At 37.7% G+C, this 19340-nt stretch overlaps 1 protein-coding gene across 14 annotated transcripts in view; it reads left to right on the top strand.

Moving 5' to 3' along the window:
- The window catches only part of adgrb1a (adhesion G protein-coupled receptor B1a), a 94223-nt gene that overhangs the window by 33243 nt on the left and 41640 nt on the right, over nt 1–19340 (top strand). For 3 of the 14 annotated variants that reach the window (XM_079894711.1, XM_079894718.1, XM_079894721.1), the window contains exons 3-15: nt 5640–5798; nt 6035–6109; nt 6562–6666; nt 7848–8015; nt 9601–9780; nt 10139–10468; nt 11534–11635; nt 11834–11940; nt 12024–12218; nt 12311–12379; nt 12888–12996; nt 14519–14662; nt 18396–18471. In XM_079894711.1, the coding sequence (XP_079750837.1) occupies nt 5640–5798; nt 6035–6109; nt 6562–6666; nt 7848–8015; nt 9601–9780; nt 10139–10468; nt 11534–11635; nt 11834–11940; nt 12024–12218; nt 12311–12379; nt 12888–12996; nt 14519–14662; nt 18396–18471 (1819 nt within the window). The remainder of the gene's footprint in view (nt 1–5639; nt 5799–6034; nt 6110–6561; nt 6667–7847; nt 8016–9600; nt 9781–10138; nt 10469–11533; nt 11636–11833; nt 11941–12023; nt 12219–12310; nt 12380–12887; nt 12997–14518; nt 14663–18395; nt 18472–19340) is intronic. The other 11 variants (XM_079894717.1, XM_079894716.1, XM_079894719.1 and 8 more) reach the window with 9 other exon arrangements.

A 19340-nucleotide genomic window follows, 5' to 3' on the forward strand; every position in this document is an offset into this window, starting at 1 on the left:
GAAAAACAAAACAAAAAACGTTTTAAGGTCTGCTTTAGTATAGCAAGACATTTTAATTGCACATACACAGAAAGAAACGAAAGTTGCTTTTAGTTTTATAAAATCATGAATAAGCCTTTTATGATTTGAGATTAACACCTTAAATCCATTTACCATAATGTTATATATTGTGTTTTAATTAAGATGAATCAGTAGACTTTGCATTCCACATATCATCACATCTGGCTAGGAATAGTATCATTGAACGTCCACCTGCATTTTTCTACCAGCAGTTGACAGTTTTTGTTTGTTTTTTTTTTTTGAGAAATCAATTAAACTAACTTGCTGCAATTATAAGATATACACACTGAAATTCATTACATTCATAAGTAAATCATTCAAGTAGTTGTTTTTAAGCAAAACAACTTTCTCACAGTTGACTGGTGCTGATTATGCTATTATTCATTATTTGTCTATTAATGGTTTTTGGTCTTAAAAACTGCATTTCCCTATGTGTACTCATTTAGACACTTTAATCAACCTTAATATATACAGTATATATCAGTATCAAGATAGCAATTTCATATGCAGCCTATACATCCGTTCTTTCTCCTTAACATTTAAAACTAGAAAATAAAATAAACTTATTTAAGATACATTTATTTCTCTGTAAATGTCACTGAGTTTTGGAGAGTTAGATGCTGTTCTGGGTAGTTCAGCCCCAGTGTGATGATCCATTTTGGCGGTCACTGATCCAAGAGCTGAAAGTGCGTGGAATTAAGTGAGGGCAAGGTGGCATGTTTGTGTGTATGTTTGTGTGTGTGTTCACATGTGCACCCACATCCTTTTGCTCTTATGAGCAGATGTTTCTCTGCTGAAGATTGATGTGCAAAGGGAAAATAAGAAAAGCCTGTTATTTTTCCACTCATCTGGGCCTGTGAAAAGTGGGAGGCCCATCTGATCCTTTTAGTGAAGGTGTTTTTGATTCGAGCTAGATTTTTCCCCTTTTGTTCCTGCTGAGGAGAGGCATCCATCTTCGGAATTGAAACGTCGACTTCTCTGACCCGCACCTGCAACCAAAGAACATTCAACCAAACCCCTATTCATGCCTCTGTCGTACTTTTGATCTGTTTATCTACTTGCTCATCAGTAAACAGTGTAGACTCTGAGCTCCCCACCTGACACAGTCAGTAATCCTGTAACGCATACACTCCACTGATGAGAAGTCACTGCTGTTGTCATTGTGTGAACATTGAAAGACAGAGCAGAAGTGGTGATCATCATCACTAAACATGTATCACAGTCACCAGGATGAACCTATGAGATCCAGAAAGACCCAGGCCCATTGCTCATTAGTGAGCCAATGAGAGAACGTGATTAATCACATGTCACCAGAGAAGAAACAACAGAACAAATTGTTTAATTGTGTTAAACATGCTTTGTGTCAGTCTGTGTGAATTTTGAGTAAATATCACTCGTTTTTGTTATTAAAAAAATGATATTATTAAAAAATAAAAACAATAATTGTGTTTTAATTGAGATTAATAGACAATCCACCACATATAATCTCATCTGGACGGTTGCCAGATTTGAGAAAACAATTAGACTAGCGTAGTGTGCTGCAGCACTCCAATATTTTTTGGGAAGATGCATCTTATTGGTTGGAAACAATGGTCCAATCACTGCTTACTTTTTTTCTAGACATCATATTGTAATTGGAATGGAATTTTTGTATTAACTTTATGGTGGTTCTGGGTAGATTATCTATAATTATGAAGACAGAACCTTATTTCTCTGTTTTTACCAAATATTCAGTTTGCAGCTACTGTACTTTCCATCTTTGAAATACATAAAGATCAAATAGGCCATGCTGGGAAGATAAGACACTTAAAGTTAAGATGAATAAAATACCCCTCTTCGTTTATTTGTAACCCTCACCCAAATCCCTTGCTTTATTATTATGAAAGCCTTATAAATGTATATTTTGTTTATCACGTTGAATAAGTAATAAGGCTGGTTCACTAACTTTATCCACTGCTATTCTAAGTGAATAATTAATTGTTCATAATAATTATTTATTATTATCTTTGATGTTGTCAGTCACACTCTCATTGGCTCATTAATAAGCAGTGTTTAATGAATAATAGCACGAAATATGCTACTTATAAAATGTATGTTTTAATATAAGCGTGTACAATTTACTCATAAATGTATATTCAAAAAACATTATTAATAATATTACTTATTTTAATATAATAATATCCATCCATCCATTCTCCAATTCGCTTGTCCTCTGTAGGGCCTGGGGCCTATAATAATATAATACTGATTTGTACTAAATGCGTGTATCGGTTTGCGTGGACCATTTTGGGCACTGCGGCGCAAGAGAGGAAAGATTACTGTATGTGAAGCGGCAAGGGTGCAAACCTAAGTTGTGTTTCCTGCCCCTGGAGTGGGGTTGATCAATGAGATGTGTAAGCACAGCTGTTCAAATATTTATTCTAAGCAGGATACTGACAGAAGAAATGCACACACACAGAACAGTGGATTAGACCTGTGAGCTTCAGCCATCAGAGGGACAGATAGACACGGGCAGAGAAAAAAAGAAAAAAAAGGTGTGAGATGATGGATGGCTCATTTCTTTTCGCTCAAACACTTTCAGAAGTCTTTCTGAAAGTCTTTCAGAAATCAGATTTTATCCATTTAATTTCCACATCAATAAGAAAAGACGTTTAAAGAAACTTTTTTTAAAAGAGATCAGATAAGGTTTTTTTTTTAAATTTTTTTTTTTACCAAATGTCAATTTAAAATATTCTTTATTTCTTTATTTTTTAAATCAACTTTTTTTTTTTTTTGCTTGCATGCTCTTTTGTTGCCGGTGTGGATGCCAATGACGAGTAGCATCCTCTGGGTGTCAGCACTTCCCATGTTTCGCTATCCATCACTGATCCACAATCTGTGCATGAACAAAAACAATGCATGAAGTCAAATGTAGGGTGTAATTTAGATGTACTGACCGATCTTGGCTTGTAGCAGATATGCAAGGGCCTGTGGTGGGTGAGATTATGGTTAGATCTTATTGATGATTTCAAATCACTGTCACTTGAGATGTTATTACACCTTCTGCCGGCCATTGAGGGAAAGTGAAGGTCACTTTGGGGTTTTCTTAGCCTTCCAACAAGATGATATTACTAATGGGCAGAATGATGTATATCCACACACTCATCCTTTGAAAAACAGGTGCATGCTGCAGCTGCAATTTGAAAAACAGGGGAAAAGACAGAATGAGAGGAAGGGCTGATGAATAGAAAGAAACATTCGTGCAGAGGACGAATATGAGCGTTTAAAGATGATATAGCGTTTGCTGCAAAGAGTCTGGATGTAAGGAAGCTACCACCGAACAAGAGAAGCGCACTAAATTATTGAAAGCATAATAAAATGTCCTTGGGGACAGAGAAAGAAAACACTACATTATTATGCCCCCCTTTTTCTCCTTCAGCCAGTGATTATTGAGTCAAAAAAAGGTCGCAGTCTCCCATCGTTTTTCACAGAGAGAGAAAATCTTATCTCTAAATAGAGTATTTTCCCCCCCTATCTGGACTTTTTGACTTATTTGCTTTTCTAAAGAGTGCTTGCCTTACGAATATTCTCACCATACTAATTCCAGCCATTTTCAGTGTTTAAAATAAGATTGAAGTTATTCAGCACAGAGGCTGAGAAGCTTATTTAAGACTGATTTTCAGTCTCCCCTGGAGAAGGGATTGGTTAAGCATGCTGTTTATGCCACGTGCGATTGGTTGATGAAGCCATCTGACTTGAAGCGTGATTGGTGGATGGGATTAATCAGGACAGCGGGCTGAGAGCCGTCCCGGTTAATTTTGCATGCGATTGTCACTTGCTGTGCAAGGAGGACATTTGATGCTAAATTCAAGGCCGTGGCACTGAAGATTAGAATCCGTTATGTTTTATCAGGTGAATGTGTCTCGCACAACATGATGGATTTTTTGCAGACAAAGCCAATCTCAGCACCCCAAGTAAACAATTTGCCATTAATCGCTCATCCTGCTCAAACAAATAGATATTGATTCTGCTTTTCAGCACACGCTTGCCGGCAGATTTGTATCAGCGCTGCAGAAAAGGCATAAATTATTTTTATATCTGGCCTTTATGTAGCATAATGTATTAACTTGGGCTTTGCATGAGGGTTGTTTCAAGTGTAACAGTATAGGAAGGGGTCGATTGATATTTAGGGTCAGTGATGTGGCTCTGTTTTTTTTTTTTTTTTCTTGCTTTATTAAGGTATTAAAAGATATGTTAAAATGCATTTCCTAACTTATTCATACAGTAATGGCGAAAAGCTATGCCCGGAGGGGATATTTGATTTTACTGACCCTACAAGTTTGAATAAACCATCAAAATATGAGGGAAACTATTTATATATATATAAGAACAAGAACAAGACACCTAGGTATTTATTGTACAAAATAATTTGGCAAAAAAAAAAAAAGCCTACATAGGTTTTATTTTACAAAAAGATTTTTTTTAATTTTATTTAAAAAACAAGAAAAACTAAAAATCTCACCGGTTCTCTCTTGTTTTTGCATGCGTTCATTATTTCATTAGCCCGGTCAAAAATTATGTCCACACAATTTGACTCAAGCACAACTATGCTTACAAAATCTTGAACACATTTTTAATAATATTTGACTAAAGGGTGAAGATGCTATTTTTCCTAGGCCGGACAATAATACTTAAAATTGTCTGGAGTTGAAATAAAAATGTGTGTAGGTTCTATGTTGTCTGTTTTTTTTTTTTTTTTTTTTTTTTCTTGTAGTAAAAATGTCTCATTAAAAGGCTATAAATCTTATTAAAATATAAATTCAATAAACAGTCTACAGTATAAATATAAATTCTATCAAGGCTATAAATTCTTAAAACATATTTTGTATTATTTATTATTATGAGTTTTTGAAAATGCTCTAAATGTTTTTCAAAAATATGAAACCAAAATGAACTTGGCCCTTTGTTTAAATACATTTTTAGCATTTTAAACTATTATTTTTCTTTTTTCAACTAGGTTTTGTTTTTCTTTCTTAACTACATTTCTTACTTTATTATCTTCGACATATACCATTGACCCCATTAACTGATCTTTACATTGTCTGTATGGACCGTCCCCGTGTAATAGATGCCAAAATCTTCTGATGAACATTTTAAATATGAGCTGTATCTGATTCTTTTTCACTTTCATTTCAGTTCCCATTTTCCTGGTAGAGCTGCACTGAGAGTAGAATTACATACCCTCCCCCGTACAATTGATTTGTGAGTAATTAAAAATGTCTGCAGTTGGACATGGTCCAGCTTCATGTTCTATTCATGCAGATTAATACATATTTGTCGGGGCCTCCGGGATCAGACAGGCAGCAATGTCTGCTATTAAACATTCATGAGGGAGCAGAACACAGGGACTCATATCCTACTGGTATTTATGGGTCCATTTCTACATCTTAGTGCCATCATAATGGATTACGAAATCAGAACATTATTGCTTAGCAGGGATGGAAATTTAATTTGTGTCATGGAAATTTATTAAGAAATGGCTTTTTCTTGGAAATTACACTCACACGGATTGTTCGTGTCTGTGTGTGGGTTTAATACAGGTGGCTGGAGTGTTTGGGGCAACTGGGCGGAGTGCAGCAGTGAATGTGGGGGCGGAGTCCAGACGCGCACACGCACCTGTCAATCACCTCCTGAGGAGGCGTACCAGTGCGAAGGTGTTCTTGAAGAAGGTCGTCCCTGCAACTCTCAGTCGTGCATTGGTAAGTTCTACGCTCATACACAAATGCATGTGACCGTTCGCACATCTACTTCTTCTCTTGCTTTCTCTCTCTATCACTATCTGACACCTCATTTTTTTACATTCCTCACATTTCACTTAAAAAAAAAAAAGATGTTTCTGCTTCCTGTGTGATGTAATGATAGAGCAATAAGGATGATACAATGATAGACCAATGATAGAATGAGCGTTTTTGTGTGCTTTTCATTGGACCCATAGGCTACAGGCAGTTTTCCTCTAAAGGCAAGGGTTTAAGTCCAGTGAAATACAAAGGAATGCAAGAGGCCATGCTTGGTAAGGGCATCACTGACCAAGTCAGTATGAATGTGACTGTAGTGAGTAGATTTTCACTCAGTTTGGATGGAGGCCATGAGTAAACCCCACTCCATGGTCAAGGCCATCGGCTGCAGATGTCTTTACCTCGATTGTCTGTCTCTGTTCCGCATAGTCTGCTTATTTTTCATCTGCCATCCACTGCTCGCTCCATCTTGCCCTCTTTCAGCACACTTTTCGATGTTCAAAGCTCACGTTTCAAGGTCACGCAAACTCAGAAGTGTCCAAACTCTCACACAGTCTCATGTTCGCATGGAGAGTATCAAACCAAACACAGGTCCACTTCTCAGATATGTAACCTTAAACTTCACACAAAATCCCAAGCATGGCTGATGCTGGTCTAGATGTTCAGTTCGCACAGCACTGCCCGATCAGAAGTCGACTGTAGTTGCTAACCCCACCCCATCCTGCAGGCAAAGGCAGACTTGGCACTCGTAGCCAATCCCTGCGCTCGGTGGACAGCCGTAAACGAGAGGACTCTGATAAGACCCGCAGTGGACAGCAGTCTTCCCAAACAGGTAAGAAGACAGGTGGCATCAGCCTCCACTTCAGCTTGGGGTCACACGCATACACACACACTTGCAACCGTTTCACTCACTAGTTCACATACAGGGGAGTAGACTGGATGCGTATGTGGCTTTGGCCTTGTTTTTTTTTATGCTCCTGTCCTTGTGATTTAAGTTTTGTTTGTCTTTGTCATGTGTATTATGGCATGGTTCATGGCAGAACATCGTGATATCCATGAATCATGGACACCATTGCTTACAAGGAAGATAAAAGAGTTTTGAAAGGGTCGTAACCCCGTATTATGAAACAACCAAGAACAAGGGGGTGGTGAAGCTTGATTTGCATGCTTTAATATAAAATAAATATTGGGCTAATAATAATGATGTAATCCCTTGTATCCCTTGTCTTTTCTTTGTGAGTACTGCATGAATTTGTCATGTTTATCTTATAAAAATGTATCAAATTATCATATTTACAGTTACCACCAATATGAGTAACTGTTCAAAATGAATGTCATTTTCCTCTATGAATGCTTCTAAAAACTTAGCTTAATTAATCAGAAATTGTGCATGGTTTTACCATTTTTTATTTACTTTTGGAAGGAGATGGTAACAACTACTGTAAATGCATATTGTTTAGTATGCCTATGCAGGGTATTATATGGAAACTAAACATTTTAATGCCTCTAATGTTGTCAGAATTAGATTAAATCTTTTCCTCCTTATCAGTTTTCGTTTTGACATTCAATATCATTCTATTGGACATTCTTGATTCTCCATTTCCACTGGATGGTAATTATAGCCTAACTCTTCCTGTTGGATTGCCATGACAGCCCATATTATCTATTGGAATGTCAGGATAGCCAAGTGTTTCCAATTGGACATTTAATATCTTCCCATTTCTTTGGGATTACACATGATTCCTTGGCTTTCCCAGTTGCTCAGATATTAAAGTCTGATCGATTGGACAGCCTTGTGAAATCTTTGTATAGATGGCTGACCTACATATCCTAAAACTAAAAGCATAAAATGAAATGCTGAGAATATGGAATCAGCAATGAAATTATTTAAGCCTCCCCTGTTAGATAAGGTGGCTAATCCCGCATGTTAATTAGTTTTGGCCCTTTTCCTACCCTTTCCTCCGCACCTTACCCCATCCCATCCCCGCCCCCACTTCCCCCCGTCCCTCTCAGTGGATCCTCCGTCGGGTGAGGAGTGGTCTGCGTGGAGCGTGTGTTCGGCCACGTGCGGTGAGGGCTGGCAGAGCCGCACACGCTTCTGCGTCTCCGTGTCGTACAGCACGCAGTGCAGCGGGCCGCTGCGCGAACAGAGACCCTGCAATAACACTGCTGTGTGTCCAGGTAAGCACAGCCCACCTCAGGCCTCTCCTCACCCCCACCATTGTCCTTATCCACCTCCCATCTCCCATCTCCCATCTCCCTCCACTCAGGTCCATTAGCTTTGCCACTCACCTTCCAGTCGCTGCCCATCTGAGGCTAACTCTTACTGGGCTTCCATGTACGGCTATCCCCCTCTAAACCTTGGATCCTGGAGAGCCGTGGTAAGATGGTAATGGGTTTAAGTGCAGCATTATCAGCTAAATCCCTGTAGTTCCCACTGCATGTAGGGTGGTCTCTCTCAGTCTCTTTTCATTCCACCATTTCAGCATCTCAGAGGGACATATGAACATGTTATTCAGTTAAAAACACGTGTATAGCCAAGCATAATGTTGTAATAAGTCCTAATCATTTTATGCAGGAATAAAATGAATGTTTTTCTCTTTAACATTCAGAACTTGTAACTGAAAATTATATTAGTCTTTAAACACTAAAGGCCCATTCACACCAAGAACGATAACTATAAAGATAACTATATTAGTGTCCACACCAGCGGACGATATCGTTCTGCTTATTATGCTTGTCTGCCTCTTTATATGCTCAAGCTCGTTACAGCAGGATGGATTCTGATTGGCTGTCTGTAAAAAAAATTATCGTTCATCAGCTGGATAAAATCGTGCTGAAAGTGATTCCATCGATGTTGTTTCTCTGTGCTGTTATTGTTATAGCTGTGGTGAGAACTTTGCTATTCTTTAATATTGAGAACGATTTATAGAACTAAATCTTTATCGTTATCTTTATAGCTATCGTCCTTGGTGTGAATGGGCCTTAAGAGTTCCATGTATATTTGTGTTTTACATCCCCTGTAATTCTCTGTTCACACTGACTGCTGTTTTGTGCTGTATTGTTGGTTGCTAGTAGCAAAGTCCCTTTGGAACAAAAGTAAGTTCACTTGATGGCCGTATTTGCAAGGCCTTCGTCCATGCAAAAAACTGTTTTTCAAACTCACATTTAAATAACACATTTTAACATAGTCGGGACTACTAGAGCCGCCATATTGTTTGTTGCAGTTTCTCCAGTACATAGCAATACAAGTGAACCATTTTGTCTTTTCTAGTAGGCATTCCTTTCGTAACATTATTGGTTGGCTACGTAAATGGCTATAGCTTCTGAATATCTGATCACAAATGTGATGTATTGCGAAATTGTGAAATTGTGATGTAAAAAATAATAATTATGTTCTTCTGTTTGGATAGGGAATCAGATTTCTTGCTGCTAAAAAGAGGAGTGGAAAATATTCGTAAAATTGCAGCAATACATCATATCATGAACAAGATTTACAACGATCAATGCATACTGCTCAATGTGCTCCAATGTCTTCACTTCTATTGGTAGTCAACCCATTACTTCGCCTCTCATTATACGTTTCTCAACTTTATCTCATCCCAAACGGTCACTCATGACATCGGGAAATCTTCAACTCCCATTGAAAATAAATCAATTAAAATAAATGCAGATCGTTGTCAGTGCGAACCCCTCTTTATTTTTCCTCTAGTGCGTGTGTGTGTGTTATCGAGGTGCGTTTTTCTCTCTATAAATCATACCCTAGCCGCTCTGATTGCAGTGCACGGGGCATGGGACGAGTGGTCTCCATGGAGCTTGTGTTCTTCAACGTGCGGCCGCGGCTACAGGGACCGCACTCGCTCCTGCAAGCCACCGCAGTTCGGAGGAAATCCCTGTGAGGGTCCGGAGAAACAGACCAAATTCTGCAACATTGCTGTATGCCCAGGTGATCTTTGGGTCTTTGAATACATACTGCCTCATACAGATTTAATGACGACTTCCATCAAGGAGCACAATTAAAGCCTAATGTGAGGCACTGTTGGAGAAGGAGATTGAAAGGAACCATTGTGAAGTTCATAGCAAATGATGGTGAATAAGTGATGATTTAAATCACTACGGATTGAACTAGAGTTTGGCAACCCAAAGCTCTTCTTCCTTTCCCCGCAATATATATTTCAATAATGTCACTTTATCACATTCCACTCTCAATCCCTCACTTTTGTCTACCTAATGTTGCTTTGTATCCTCTATATTCAGAATAATCTTTAGTTTCTTCTTCTGAGTTCATGTCTTTTCCTCTGTAGTGGATGGAGTGTGGAATGAGTGGTCCATCTGGAGTTCCTGTTCCTCGTCCTGTTCGAATGGAACAATGAAGCGCACTCGGGAATGTAACGGGCCCTCGTACGGGGGCCTAGAGTGTCAGGGCGAGTGGCGTCAGACACGTGACTGCTTCCTCAGAGAGTGTCCTGTGGATGGCCAATGGCAACTCTGGAGCTCTTGGGCTGGTTGTACCAAAACGTGTGGTGGAGGAAGCCAGCAGAGACAGAGGGTGTGTCATGGGCCCTTTTTTGGAGGGGAGCAATGCCCAGGGGACAAAGAGGAAGTTAAACGTTGCAATGAGAAGAGGTGTCCAGGTGAGACGATCAAGTGGTTGTAGCCAAAATTCATTGGGCAATATACTGGTATACACAATAAACTGGTAGAAATTTGACAACAAAAGTATACATTTTGAATCATCGTCTATCATGGTTATGCTCATGTGGCTTTGCAGATTTGTGGCGTCACAGAAGTCTATAATTTTCTTGTATTTTTACATTTTGCCACTTTAAATTTTGAACTGATGTGAAAGAGGTCTCAATTCAGTTTTCTGTGTGCACGCTTCAGGTTCTGTCAGAACAGCATGCAAATACCAACTTGGGACCTCTTCGGCATCTTATTGTGCTGTTACTTCTTTTTTGTGATTTATTGCACTGAAACGGTCAAATACACATACATTTATGTCAAAATGGTGTCTTAATTGAATGTTAAAAAATGTTGGAAGCAATTCAGAAGTGTGTCAATATAATACATTGGTGCATTAGGTCTTAAAGTGACAGAAGCCTAATTAACTTGCTGCTGTCTGTGTCCTGTGAAATAAGAGAAAATTACTCACTGCTCTTCCTTTGTAGATTTAATAAGGATCACTGTTCATTTCATACAGTGAAGACTATGCAGTATTTGATTTTACATCTGATATCATTTCTGTAGCATTTCTTGCTTTTGACCTACATGAAAAGCTAAAAGCACATTCATTTATATTTTTGCCTTTTGTGTTTATTTGTCCTATTTATTTGCATATAATTAATTTCATTGATCTTATTTCATTACTTATGGTTTATGTGTCTTCAACAAAATGAAGAACATTTTACTTATATTGGTTGGACTAGTAATGGTTTTTGCTGTGATATTAAAATCAAAAATTGTGACATTTTAATGCCATATAAAATGGTGGCATTGTAACAACCTTATTCCAAGAAAAAATATAACCATTAAAATATCGCCCATGCACCCCTGTTTTTTCACTCTTTATGGACTTAAAGTTCCTTTAGAAAGGTGTTCCATTGCTGTAACTTATGTTTTGTTTTGTTCACATTTGAAAGACCTCAAGTTTGGATTGATTGGGATATTTAGTCTTTTCTGACTTGATTGGTTTTGTGCAGAGCCGCATGAGATTTGTGATGAGGAGAATTTCTCAAACGTGGTGTGGAAGAAAACACCTTCAGGGGACACGGCGGCTGTCCGCTGCCCTCCGAATGCTGTAGGTAAGACGTGACTCATGCAAACACAAATAATGGAATAACTTTCTAAACCGTCCCTTAATGTTGTAGACAGACATTTTTAGGACCACGGACAGCTCCAGAGGCTGGAAACAAGGAAACGAGCAAAACAACATGTAGCATGCAGTTTTTAACCAATCCTTGTTCAAGATATGGTAATGACAAACCATTTCTGTGATGCAGGACTAATTCTTCGGCGATGTTCGTTGGACGATAACGGCATTGCATACTGGGAGAACCCGACTTACATGAAGTGTGTCTCAAATGATTACCGAAGTATCCAAACACTGGTTGGTGATCTCCAAACTAAACCCTAGCTAGGATAACACCAGAAGTGTCTCCAAAGCTAAGGTTGGTTTTGTTCCTTCTCCAGACCAGAGATCACCTTTCCAAGGCTCAACGAGGGCTTGTGGGCGACGGGGTCTCTGAAGTCATGACAAAGCTGAGGGTGACGTCCAGTGATGGAACAAGCTACAGTGGAGACCTTCTGGCTATCATAGATGTACTGAAAAACATGACGGAGATATTTAGGAAGCCCCACTACAGCCCCAGTAATACAGACATGAGGGTTAGTGGAGCGTTATTTGCTTAGTTCCAAATAAAGGACCATTTTGATCCAGATTGCCCCAGAATGTTTCTTTCATGTGGTTTTGTTCACAGAATTTTGTGCAGTCAGTGAGTAACTTACTGATGGAGGAAAACAGGGACAGGTGGGAGGAAGCACAACTGGTGAGTCAGCCTTCACTCTCTTTCCTCTCTATCTCCATGTCTCTGTCATTCATTCATTCATTCATTCATTTATTCATTCATTCATTCATTCATTCATTTTTTCACTAACTCAATCATCATGCACTCATTTAGTCTTTCTAATGTTGGTATTGTCTCACTCTCTTTCACTTAGTAATTATGTGAGTTTCAGCTGGTTCTAAAGGTGATTAATTGGCTAATTCTCTTCTCTTCACTGCACATCTTTCTTTCAGCTGTTTGTCTCCTGCTGTTTAGTTAGATCATTAGTTAGTTTACAATTTATGTCTTAACGCAAGCTTCAGTTTACATTCTGAAGGAAGGATATCATTAGGCTTGTAGAGTGGCAAAACTGCATGATTATGGTTATTTTTAGATAAATATATAATTAATTTTTTCAAAAATATTTCAAATGAACTTACAGAATCTCACAGTGAAAGAAGAGCTAACAAACGTTTTAACATTCAGCTCTGTTTTCTCTCCTTTCTGACAGCTGGGGCCCAATGTTAAGGAGCTTTTTCGTCTAGTGGAGGACTTTGTGGACGTCATCAGTCTCCGCATGAAGGACTTCCAGGATACTTATGAGGTCACCGACAATCTGGGTCAGTTTCCGCTGACATTTACCTCGGTTTACACCCCTGCAATAATGTCAGAGGATGGTGGTCATGTACTTTAGGGGTTGAATATTTGTGCTGGCAGCCTAGAAGTTACAGCTACAAACCCAAGAAAGAACTGGAGATTTGCAAGAGGCTAATTAAAAGTATACAAATGTATAATGTCATTATAGGCTTTTGATGGTACTGAAATAGATGACCAATTGACATCCCCCAACTCTATTACTGACATACTCCTTGAACAGTTTCACACTTATCTGAAAGCAGTGCTACACAATAACTATGTGTAGATCTAGACATTTCTGTAGCTTTCAAATCACACTCTAAACCACGCACATCTCTCCTGCACAAGGAAGACTCTGGTTTACTCAGCCCCCAGGTTCGCAAGAACAGAGGGAAGATGAACCGCCATGGTCATACGTCGTGGGCCGCAGCTGGTAGAGTTTAAAAGGAGGTGTGAGGGGCGGTATTAGGTTCTGTTTACCTCTGAATCACTGAGCTGCCTATGAGCTCTGATTCTCCCATAGTGCCAACACCTGTCCTACAGCAATGCCCTATCAGTCCCACACATAGCTTTAAGGCACAAAGACATCTATACATAACAGCACACATTCATCAACAGACAGGAAATAGAACTGTATCATGAGGGATAGTTAGTAACAGTTAGTGCACACACCCATTGAGGCTTGGTTCTAGTGTGGGAGGGCAAGTTCACAAAACAATTAATGTCTCTTCTTTACTCCACACAAAACTATTTGATGTTTTTTTTCAGAGCTAAAGTCTAGCGGATATGTTCTAGATAGAATATAATTTAAAAGTTTGGGGTCAATATGATTTTTAAAATGGTTTTCTAAGAAGTTTTTGGTGCTAAGAACCAGCATAGGTTCTAGTTTAACCTGCACTGCAAGACGATCTCATTCAAAATATGTCTTTGTCAATAAAAATTTGGAAAAATGTCATGTTCAACATGTCATTATATCAGCCCGGTATCTTGTTTACACAATTTCTGAGGCTGAGAATTAATTAGTTGGTTACTTGGTTGTTTGGTTAGTTGAGAAGTCATGAAACACAAGCAAAGCAAATATCTGAGTAAATCAATCGTAAAACCATTTGTATGTTAATTGTTCCATTACATTGAATGTAATAACTTTCAATGTATAATAAACAATTGTTCAACCATAAAGTACAAATGGCTTTATGAAACATTTATTTCAGATTTTTTTCTTTTTGAGTTTCAAAAATAAATAAATAAATAAATGAGTTTTTAAATGGGTATTGCAAATTCTTTCTGTGATTGGAATGTGGCCAGTGCGATATGGTACAGATAATATGACTGGCAGAAGAAGGCTTAGATCATAAGAGAATGAAAGAGTTTGAGCCGAGAGAGTTTGTATGGCGGAGTCGTCTGACAGCATGACACTTTCTCTAGCTGAGATGTGATCGTTGTGCAGTGAGTCAGGATATTGGTGTTGCCATGGATCTTACAGTTCCCTCTGGATTCTCCCTCTAGTGTTGAGTATTCAGAAGAGGCCTGTCGTGGGAAATGCAGATATCACTTTCCCAATGAAAGGATGGAGGGGGATGGTGGACTGGGCTCGCAACACTGAGGACAGAGTCAGAGTGGCTAAAAACATCCTGGTCACTGGAAATCCAGGTATGAAACACACAATCTTACACGACTGCACACACATATGCTTGTAAATACAGTGGTCTAGTGGTATGTATGCTACAGATACAATGAGCTGTGGTGCTCATATGGACCTGCATTTTGTGCATTATGAAATTGATTAAATTCTGTGCTTTGCGTTTTTAATCGGAAAACAATTTATCATTCTTTTATTGTAACCAACTGAAAATAAAACAATTAATTTATAATAATAATAAAAAATTGTCAGATAAAAGTGCAAAGTAAAATTAAATTAAATTAAATTAAAACTTGAATGTAAAAATCTCTTGATTATGATATTCCTTATAATAATAATAATCGAACATCAATATTGTTATTATTACTTTCAGAAGTACACTTTACTATATTATAGTTATATATTTCTATCATTATTTTTTAGTTCAACTTTTATTTTGGCAGATTGTCATAAAGATCTTTGTGTTTTGACATGCCACAAGTTTATTTCATTTTTCCAAATGAAATGGTGAAATGCTTGTCTCAAATCCCAAAGCAGCTCTGGAGATAAAGTTCACGTGGAGTGTCCTCATAATATAGTAAGATGGCCGACACTGAAAACACCATGAGTGTGTTTGAGTATGTGGTAGATGCCGCTTATTCACTCAGAGACACACCAATCAGATTACAGCAGTCCTTTTTGCTGTTTAATAATTGCAGATGGTAGTTCACATCACAATTTGATTAATTTAACATTGTTACTTTTGATTTATTAATCCAAAATTTGCCAAATTCTGTGACATTTAACAGTATACAGTAAATTCCATTTTTTATACCGTCATTCCCATTCCCTTTTTTTCTTGCTGAATAATTTCATGTCTCTTCTCTGCTGTTTTTGCTTGTAAAACAGTACAAAATGGCGTTCATTAACAAATCTTTGTGTTTGTTTGAGGGTTTTTTCCATTCTTTTGTTTGAGAGCATATTGCTGTAGGCTGATCAATCCTTGCCATGTCCGACTTTACAGGCCATTAAAGAAGCTCCTTCCCCCCGCGAGTATACTAATAGAGGAGTCGCTACTTAATCAGGAGTCGGCAGGAGCCAATCAGGCACAATTAGGTTTAATTCCCCTTCCCATTGGGAGATCTGTTGCCATGCCACCAGCGGTGGATTGACAGGTCATCAAGCTTTGGACATGCTGTGATGAGCTTTTATATTAAAGTTGCTTTAGAATGAGGCGAATGAGAGAGGGATTTGACGGACTGAATCCAATGAAACACATTCTCACAGAGTGAACGAAACACTTTCATCAGGATCTGCTCTTATTTAGTTGGTCAAACAAGATGTCGCACTCACTCATTCAGTAAAGAGGTGTGTTCATTTAGTTGGTCTAACCAATAATATGTGCCTTCACAGCCTGCACTTGACTGCTATCGGTTCTATAGTCAGTCTTTAAAGGCATCAAAGCAGAAAAAGACACTAAGTGAATAAAAATAAATATGAGTATGATTCGTTCACCTAATGAAAAAAACACTATTTACTGTAAGTCTGCATGAAATGAAAACTCACCCTATATATTTTCTAAATGCATGTTATATATCTTATTGTCTAACTTATATATATCTTATATCTTATCCGTGCATGTTTCATTTTTAAAAAATGTTTCAACCTCATAATGTTTAATCAAATTATCATAAATGGAGCTTTCGGTGAAAACATCAACGCCCACATCAACATCCAATCATCAACCAAACCAACCAAGTCCCCGCCCTATATTTTCACTTCTTTGTTTTCTCTTTTTTTTTTTTATAATCTGTTACACTCAGATGTACACCACAATATGGAAGAAAAGATTTGGCGCTACTTCCATTTCATCACTTAAAGTGATTAAAAATTGTGTTACTCAGTAACTCAGGTAAATCTAATTCATCTAAATGGTTAATTGTTGTTGTTGATTTAAGTCATGTCATGTTTATTATTTTAAATTCTCTAATTTAAGTTCTTGTGTGGACGTAAAATATTATGTAAAAAAAAATCTAAGTTGTAAAATATTATTGAAATACATTTGAAAATAAAATAAGATTTTAGTCTTTCTACTTCAAAATGTCATGTTTAATTGTATGCGTTATTTGCCGTTTTGCAATTATTGTGAAATTTACTAGCAATTTCTGAAAATAAATTCAAAGTAAATACAACATAATTTTTCTTCAGTAGGGACTTACCATAAAACATGAAAATCACTAGCTTAATATGAAGTTTTTACACAATGTACATTCCTCTAGTACTCTCTGTTATACGTAAATGCCCCCTCGGGTCTCATCTGTTCCCATTATTGTGGCTTTGGCATATTAGTCGGAGGGGAAGAGGGGTGGGCAAGCAAAAACTCAATTACCCTGAGGGTGCTCAAAACTGTCATGCCCCAGCCCCTGTCCCCCTCCATCAGTCTGTGTTCTTGCCAATGGGACCTCAGCTGCAGTCCTGGAGCTGTGGCCTCTGTCTGCCGCCTGGCACCACAGACTCTCTCTCTTTCTCCCCCCTACAGCGCATGCCAGCCTGCCACATGTTTTGGCATGAGCTGGAGCAGTGTACAGTAGCTACAGACCAGATGGACTTTATGTGTACGCATGCGTGTGTGTGTGTGTGTGTTCATTATTTCAGGAGATTCTATTGTGTGCTGTTCTCTGACAGTGATGCAGTGTGAGTGTGACAGAGGCTGGACCGCTGCCCTTTACCCTCACACTTGCCTTTTTAACTTGCATCAGTCTCTTCATTAGCACAGGGAATATCACCTTGTCATTACGATACAACCATGATTTGCTATATATAAATTGCTGTTCAAAAGTTGAAAGAAGTCTCTTATGCTCACCAATGTTGCATTTATATGATCGTAAAAACAGTAATATTGTGAAATATTATTGCAATTCATAACAACTGTTCATTATTTTCTATTATATTTTAAAATGTATCGTATCCATGTGATTTCATGTCACAGGCGCTGGTTGCAGCTAAAAGGAAGGCGGGCAGGATCTAGGTCTTTAATTAGAAATAAACTCAAATCTTTACAAAACATTCAGGAATCACATGGGACTTGAACAGAACAACCAACTTAGTAATGACAATAACAGACAACTAGACAGGACTAAACACAGGGCTTAATACACAGAAAACAGAGGAACTAATGAGACCGATGAACAAGACACACCTGAACAGAACTCAATCAGTAACCAAGGAGACAAACAGGCAAGGAGGAAGACTGAACTAATTAACATTCTGAAAGTAAATGAATACAAACTCTCAAACATGACATTTCAACAACGAATTTTCAGCAGCCATTCAGTGTCACGAGATCCTTCAGAAATCTGATTTTTTTTCCTTTGATGAATAGAAAGTTAAAAAAAAAAACATCACTTGTTTGGAATAGAAATCTTTTGTACAATTATAAATGACTTTACTGTTAACTATAATCAATTAAATGCACCCTTGCTGAATACAAGTAGTTTCCATCCATCCATTCATCCAATTTAAATAGAGATTTAAAATGCAGATTATGTGTGTGATTTAGGTGTGTGCACACATATGTTAAGTGCTTAGTCATGTTGGCCAACTCATACGGTGAGGAGTATGGGTTTGATAACACACAAATCAAGGATGTATCTCAATGACCTCATCTTTAATAGCATTTATTTCCCAAATCCCTATGCTTTATGACTGCTTATTTCACAGAACCTGAATTAACATATCTGTTATTTGTATGTGTTTGTGCTATAGATGAAGACGACGCATCAGCATTTGTGGCTGGCATCGTACTGTACAGAAACTTGGGCAGTATTCTCTCTCTACAGAGGTGAGACTTTGTGCATTTCAAACTGGATTCTCTAATTTTACATAAATTGGTAGCACACAAAGTAAGACTGCCTTTTTGATATTGTTTGTTTACTCTAGGCTGCATATGCTTTAGCTGCACCATGTTATTAGTTGTTTTTATTTTTCTAGTTATAGCATTATTTAAGCTAAAGTAGCAACATTTTTAATACCATTGTTGTCAGATTTTATGTTTTATTTATCTTGACAAACATTGTTGGAGCTTTTATTTTTACCACAGTTCAAGCAGATAGAAGCTATACTTGTATGCCTATCACCAAGTGAACGGAATTTTTCAAAAATGATTTACAGTAGCATCATTTACATCATCTTACTCACCCTTGTGTCGCTCCAAACATTCAATGACTTTCTGTATTCTACAGAACACAGAAGAAGATATTTAAATAATGTTTTTTCTTTACTATATGTTTTTCTTGAATATTTTATAGAATGCACAATTTTCATTTTTGGGTGAACTATTATTCCTTTGAAGGGACTTTACACAAAGTGTCTCTTTTCATAAAAATTTCATAAAAACACACACTTTGACTTGTAATATTATATAGCCTTTCTGAATAGCTGATGCATTTCAAATTCAGCAGAAAGGTTAGTACTTTTTGTTCCTTTTGTTTTTATACTTCGTTTTCAATCTAAACTGACTGGAGTCCTCATTTCTTGAAATGTGATTTTGAAAGAGATATCTTGTGACACAAACACTTTTTGTTATTTTGTATGGATCAAAACGTGTATGACTGTAGTATATGGATAAATGTGTATATGTTGTTATTAGCGAATGGCATTTTACAACATTATGAAGTGAAACAGGGCACAGTGAAGAGTCTCATGTGTCAC

Source organism: Squalius cephalus (genome assembly GCF_949319135.1).
Source record: "Squalius cephalus genome assembly, chromosome: 15".
NCBI lineage: Eukaryota > Metazoa > Chordata > Actinopteri > Cypriniformes > Leuciscidae > Squalius > Squalius cephalus.